The sequence below is a fragment of the Procambarus clarkii genome, chromosome 78 (assembly GCF_040958095.1).
Source record: "Procambarus clarkii isolate CNS0578487 chromosome 78, FALCON_Pclarkii_2.0, whole genome shotgun sequence".
NCBI classification, from domain to species: Eukaryota; Metazoa; Arthropoda; class Malacostraca; order Decapoda; family Cambaridae; genus Procambarus; species Procambarus clarkii.
The window spans coordinates 16,709,995-16,717,240 of NC_091227.1; the positions used below are offsets into that span (position 1 = coordinate 16,709,995).

General features: G+C 40.3%; 1 protein-coding gene across 1 annotated transcript; it reads left to right on the forward strand.

Moving 5' to 3' along the window:
- The first annotated feature begins 1,928 nt into the window (after nt 1–1,928).
- On the forward strand, nt 1,929–4,565 carry LOC123745984 (protein suex-1-like). The gene is made up of 2 exons (XM_045727091.2): nt 1,929–1,981; nt 4,175–4,565. The coding sequence occupies exons 1-2, from the start codon at nt 1,973–1,975 to the stop codon at nt 4,412–4,414; spliced, it is 249 nt and encodes an 82-aa protein (XP_045583047.1). The 5' UTR covers nt 1,929–1,972; the 3' UTR covers nt 4,415–4,565.
- Nucleotides 4,566–7,246: the final 2,681 nt, after the last annotated feature.

The window sequence follows — 7,246 nt, forward strand, 5'->3', positions numbered from 1 at the left end:
CCGCCCAGAATTTTGTGTTAAATTAAAATTTAAAAAGAGCATTGCCTCAAGAGTTCTGATATTGTATTAAACCGTTTATTTAATATTATTTTTAATTATTTATTATATTAAAATTAATATCTGATATTCTATTAAACAGTTGATGAATAATTTGTCGGGAATGCCGGAGCTGGTCTCTGTTCCCCTAAGTAAGCCTTTATATGGTCTGGACTATAAGTTAATGAAGGACTTGTTAATATAAACTGCTTCCTAAGGACGAATACCTTCTTGGGATGAAATGTCATTAATTATACAATTTATTTATGTCTGCAAATTTCATCGCCTCGTTGATGTTAAATCCACGGCCTCAGAAAGGATTATTTCACGTTTCGTAATCTGTAACATGTATACTGATTATCCTGTCATTAGTTGAGTTATCTTAAGACACTCCCTTAATACAGTGAGTTATGAAACTTCGCAAACTACTTAATATTATTCAAAACTGTCCTGGAACTTTTTCCTCTAAACTCTCAGCAATAACGTCAAGATTACGTCGAAGTAACGTTATTTTTCTTCTGATAAATTATACCGCCAGATATATACACATGACGTAATGTTGTGTTATTTCTTCTGTGGTTGTTGCTCTATGTTGGCTCACTGTTCCCATGTGGGAGCCTTTGTTCAGGACCTGCTACCAACCTTACGTTGTGTCTACCTTGTGTAACTTCCGGGGATCAACAGCCCCGTGGCCCGGTCTCCGGCCACGTCCTGCTCGGGGCACAACCAGCAGGGATTTCCTCGGCAGCAACCTCAGGTAACAAGAGCTGTTTACAGTGACCAAGTGAGGAAGGTTTGGGTCGTATTGGCATGCAATTCAGAGTTCGGCTCCCCGCTGGTCATCCGGCAGGCGTGACAGGAATGTTAGAGGTGTGTGTCGTCAGTACATGGAGCTGACGCTAGTGTACATGAGGTCCGGTACTCGACTTGAGTTCGCGATGTTTGGTTCACCAAGGACTTAGCCAGATAACGTCATACTATATTTGCTTTGTGATTCAGTAGGCCTGATGTTGTACTAATATATATCTCAGTTAATTTAATTTTGTTTATTTTCTTGCAGTACTAGAAGATATGTTTCAAATAATACTTAATACACTTAATGTATTAAGGGAATGTCTAAGATAACTCAACTTATGAAAAGATATTAAATTTTCGGGTTATAGATTGCGATTTCTGTTAATACTGAAATATCCAAAAAAAATTGGATTTATATTTTTTAGATAAGTGTGAATTATTACACTTTTAAATCTTTTTATATTTTGTCATGTGCAGATAACATATTTTTCTTTGAATTTGACACAAACGTCTTGATTTATATTAGTCTTTCAGGTAATGTTTGTTAGAAGAATTACGGGTTCCACGACAATTTCCCGTTAAAAATACAGAAATTTCTTCCAAAACGTAATTTTATTTTACGTCATAATCTGTGTCAACGCCAGTAATGTCAAATTATTCTATTTGGTTCACTCAGTCGCCTAGTATAAATTATACTATTCGTATAATTTAGCCACAAGAAAGATTGACTGAGAGAGAGTGAAAGAAAGATTGAGTGAGTGTGAATGTAACGTAGAGAATGTGAGATTTTCAGAGAGTGTGAGAGTAAATGAATGAATTACTGTAATGCACTAGGAAGTGATGAGGAGTGTATATATATATATATATATATATATATATATATATATATATATATATATATATATATATATATATATATATATATATATATATATAATGACACAAAGAGAGCACTAAAAGATTGGCTTATCCATGTGTGTGAGCGCCCTGTAATAGGAACTGGTTTAAACTGGGCAAGAACAGGTAAGAATTACTATGAGCCTAACCTTGAGAGAACCCGGTTGGTGGTGCATATATATACCTGTTGAGGGCGAGTGTAAGGAGCAGTCAATACGAGAGGAGAGCCCAGACCATCTCCACCATGAACCAAGTGAGTAACTCCCAGACCTCTTTGTGGCTGCTATAATTCCTAGCTTGCCATTCTCTTTATAAATCTTCAGTGGAACTAATAATTTTTATTCTAATTTATCGTCTATACTAAATAGAATAACTGAAGCATTATTTAAAAAGACTGTTGGGGATGGATTGAGTGTTTCCCAAGTGAAGGGGAATCCAGGTAGGGAGTAGATACCTGCAATATGGGGTGCAAGTGTGAATTATCATTGTTGCATTCCTATATGCACTCATCAAGCATAAAAATACACACACACACACACACACACACACACACACACACACATATATATATATATATATATATATATATATATGTTGAAAATGATCGCAAGAGTAAGATTAATGATTCTAACACGAATCTTCTCAATATTTTTTGTTTTTCTTCATTGTAGAGGGAAGTTGAAAAATAACTAGACTGATTTCTCGGTCCTCACTCTGACTCCCTGACTTCTGTCTGTTAGGTAATTCGTTACCCTTATGCATGTGAGTGTGCATTTACTATTTGTGCCTAGAGAATCGAGCTGTTAGCTCTTGGACCCCGGCTTTCGAACCGTTAGTTGTCTCATCTACCGACTCCCGACCTCTTTTCCTGCATGATATCTACTACATATATTTTTCTCTAACACATACATCTCCAGGAAGTAGTCCGTGGCAGCTGTCAAGCTTCCAGGTACCTATTTACTGTTAGATGAACAGGTGCATCAAGTGAAAGAAGTGAAAGAAACTTCACATTGATTTCTCCCTCGGCTGGGAATCAAACCCGGGCCCTTTGGACAATGACTTCTGAGTTTTGTGTATGTACTCACCTAGTTGTGCTTGCATGCGTTGAGCTTTGGGTAGTTCGTCCTGCCTCTCAACTCTCAATCTACTGGTGTACAGATTCCTGAGCTTCTCAAGCTCCAACATATCTATGTTTACAGGTTAGATCAGTGATGTTCATCCACAAGCGGCGGTAAGCTTTCTTATACTACTAATGTTATATCATCAAGTATGCTAAAGTGGTCTTTTTATTGATAAAAATAATGTGTCCGTATTCCAGTAATTTACTGTCAAAAACATGTAGTAAAGCTTGAAGTAACCCATGGCCATGGGGCCATGGAAGAATGTATGAGTCAGAGACATGTAGAGTGTATGAGTCAGTTCCATGTAGAGTGTATGACTCAGTTCCATGTAGAATGTATGAGTCAGTTCCATGTATAGTGTATGACTCAGTTCCATGTAGAGTGTATGAGTCAGTTCCATGTAGAGTGTATGAGTCAGTTCCATGCAGAGTGTATGAGTCAGTTCCATGTAGAGTGTATGAGTCAGTTCCATGTGGAGTGTATGACTCAGTTCCATGTAGAGTGTATGACTCAGTTCCATGTAGAGTGTATGAGTCAGTTCCATGTGGAGTGTATGACTCAGTTCCATGTGGAGTGTATGACTCAGTTCCATGTAGAGTGTATGAGTCAGTTCGATGTAGAGTGTATGAGTCAGTTCCATGCAGAGTGTATGAGTCAGTTCCATGCAGAGTGTATGAGTCAGTTCCATGTTGAGTGTATGAGTCAGTTCCATGTTGAGTGTATGAGTCAGTTCCATGTTGAGTGTATGACTCAGTTCCATGTAGTGTGTATGACTCAGTTCCATGTAGTGTGTATGACTCAGTTCCATGTAGAGTGTATGACTCAGTTCCATGTAGTGTGTATGACTCAGTTCCATGTAGTGTGTATGACTCAGTTCCATGTAGAGTGTATGACTCAGTTCCATGTAGAGTGTATGACTCAGTTCCATGCAGAGTGTATGAGTCAGTTCCATGTAGAGTGTATGAGTCAGTTCCATGTAGTGTGTATGACTCAGTTCCATGTAGAGTGTATGACTCAGTTCCATGTAGAGTGTATGACTCAGTTCCATGTAGAGTGTATGACTCAGTTCCATGTAGAGTGTATGACTCAGTTCCATGTAGAGTGTATGACTCAGTTCCATGTAGAGTGTATGACTCAGTTCCATGCAGAGTGTATGAGTCAGTTCCATGCAGAGTGTATGAGTCAGTTCCATGTAGAGTGTATGAGTCAGTTCCATGTAGTGTGTATGAGTCAGTTCCATGTAGTGTGCGGCAACTGTGTGTAGAGGGTGAGAGAGCTCCAGGGAGCCACAGTGGTGTAAGATGGTAATGTTGTTCCTCCTGCAGACGAAGCTCCTGCTGGTGCTCCTGCTGGCCGTCTCCGCCGCCCTCGCCAGCCCCGACCCTCACAAGTTTAAGGGCGGCTATGGTGGAGGCGGTTACCAGGCAGCTCCCGTCTACTTTGTCCCCGTCCCAGTTTACTATGGCGGCTACTACGGCGGCTATGGCGGTTACTACGGCGGCTACGGAGGCGGCTACGGAGGCGGCTACGGAGGAGGGTATAAAGGGAAAAAATTTGGAAGGTAGCTTTAACCAGAGAGTGAGTTAGTCTTGGTAAACTTGCCTGTTGAGTCTTGCCAGAAATTCTCACCCTCTGCTCTCCCCTCGCTGTGTTCACGCGTGAAAGGTCTCTCCTCTACACTCCTCTGTCAAACCAATAAACTTAGATGACTGTGCATTTCTTTGTGTTATTAATCCTATGTGGTTGACAAGTGCATTTTCATAATAAATCGGAGCACAATTGACATGGCATATATCATGTTAAAACTCCTCTATACTTTTTGAATGAAAGTTCATGATTTCTAATACCTCTCGTATTCATCATTAGAACTAAAAATACTAATAATAAATTAAAAAAATTACCAGCAAACTAAAAAACTCGTATTGGACAGGATTGTGATTAAGATCGTTCAGCCCAGGATGAGTTTTTTTGTTTTGCTGGATAAATTTAATATTTTTATTTTTCGATCTGATGATGAATGCGAAAGGTATCTGATCCGTCATGAATTTTAAGAATTATTTTTAACAATATGTTTGTTATATCAAATGTGCTCTTATTTATTTTGAAATTAATCCCGAAGAAAACATCCATTTACATATACATATTATATATATATATTTAAATATATATAAATAATGAGGAATAATATCCTTTTATTTGGCAATGTATGCCTCATCGTCCCTCCAAGGAAGGACAAATCACATAAATTCTGTCATTAGGACCATAAATGAACACCGTAAGGGGATAACACCTTGTTCGCTACTTCGTCATGCAAAACACACCCATAGCAGAAATTATAACAAAAACATATCGGAAACGTTCACATCAGAGTACAAGATTGAAGAGGTAAATACAGCAGAGGCTATTCGAGTCATCACCAATGACGAGAAAATGTCTACGGTTCGAGCTCTACAGAGCAAACACCCACACAGAGCACCACGAATCGGCAATATCATACCACCACCACCAGCAGCAACAGAGACCAGATCAGGCCCATTAACTGTTAGCGAACCTGAGCTCTATAAAGCAGTTTTTTCCACCCGGGTGAGCAGGCAGCATTACTGGATTAAAACATCAACACATAAAGCAAATGCTTCATGTGCATCCGGCTGTTGGTGATGCTGCACACGATCTTCTTACAGAACTCACAAGGCTCGTGAACACGTGCCTGCCTGGTGGTGTACCTGGGGTCATCGGGACTCTGTTATGGGTCCTTCCTCTGTGAACTCAACAGGAAGGATGGAGGAGTCAGGCCCATCGCTGTTGGCAACCAGGCGTCGGAGAGTGTGGCCAAGGCTGCCACGAGGGTTGTCAGCCAGTAAACTGCTGAATTGCTGAAACCAATTCAGCTTGGATTTGGGATCCCACAAGGATGTGAAGCGGCTGCTCATGCAACATGATTGTTCATCGCCAGTATATCTGACAAAAAGGCGCTGATCAAACTGGACTTTAAAATGCTATTGACATAGAAAGATGCAGTGCTGTATGTCGCCATTTCCGGCCTCTCTACCTTTTTATTCAATCATGATAAGTGGCGAAGCAAAATTGCTCTCTGGCCAACAGGAAATCTGATAAAGCGGTGTCTAGCTCCACTTTTTTCTGCATTGGTTTAGAGGAAATCACCGAAAGTTTGTCCAGAAAGTTCAACATCTGGTTTTTGGACGATGGCAATATAGCTGACTCTGTAGACCTTCTCTTGGAATATATTGGAAAAATAAAGAAGCAAGGAGAAAACTTAGATATCTGCCTTTACACCTCTATAAATGAAGTAGTCGCTTCTAATACCATAGAGTAATTTTTTCTCCACAGAGTCCATGTAATCAGGCCCAGAGACAGCATTCTCCTCGGAGCTCCTCTGAGCCCCAATGCCATTGACGAGATCCTCGATAAGAAAAAAATCACGGACCTAGGGAAGGAGGGAACATAAGATTGGTGTCATCGATTCTCATGATGCTTTTTATCGTCTCACTAGAGGCCTTTCTCTTCCAAGACTATCATACTATCTGAGGTGCGCCTGTTGGGATCGAACTTCCTGCTGAGGAGCAGACCCCAACACATTTATACCAGTAGTTAAACGAGTAGTAATTTTAATTTTTATGAACGAGGTCTCTTTTCATATGGCTTTATCAGGTGCCATTCTCCCCCAGCCTGGGCCATCGTCAGGTGCGACACACTTTCTAAGGCTGGATTCCTCACTTTAACCATGAACTCAAATCTTTGGAAGAAAAAACAGTGCAACAATATCATCTGCATTATCCAAAGACACTTATTTACAACTGTATGATCACGTATATAGATTAATTCACAGTATATAATGATTAAATAGCCGTCACCAGACAGTCAATACGTATCAAAGAGAACTATCACTTCACCGGACTATTTCCACGGTCCGTAAGTTCGGAGAGTTCAGGTAACTCCCTCAGGCGCCTCCCTTAACGCTGTTTCAACATTTTGTAAACATCTTGATCAGGAGACACTCTTAAACTCCTAATGCGTCGAGCCATCACACTGTATCACGGAGTGGAGCACTTCTTAGGTCGATTATGTCGTCGACTACCAATCTAGACTTGATGCTTTCGTCGATGGAGAGAGTGGAGTAATGTTCACGCTGAAACTTCTCTGTGCGCTCTTTGCCTCGTCCAGCGATTCTGATTGGCCACCAGAATTCTCGCCACCAGACGAGCAGTGCTGGTCCCAAACAACACCTCTGGTTGTTGTCCTTGCTCCTCCTGCAATAGTTTAATACATTGAACTTTTATATTACCTTTTAATCTTAATTTGGTGCGATGATTTAACGTGTCCTGATAACTTTCCGTAACACGCCTTATCTTACAAAAGCTGAAATCTTAAAGAGTGTG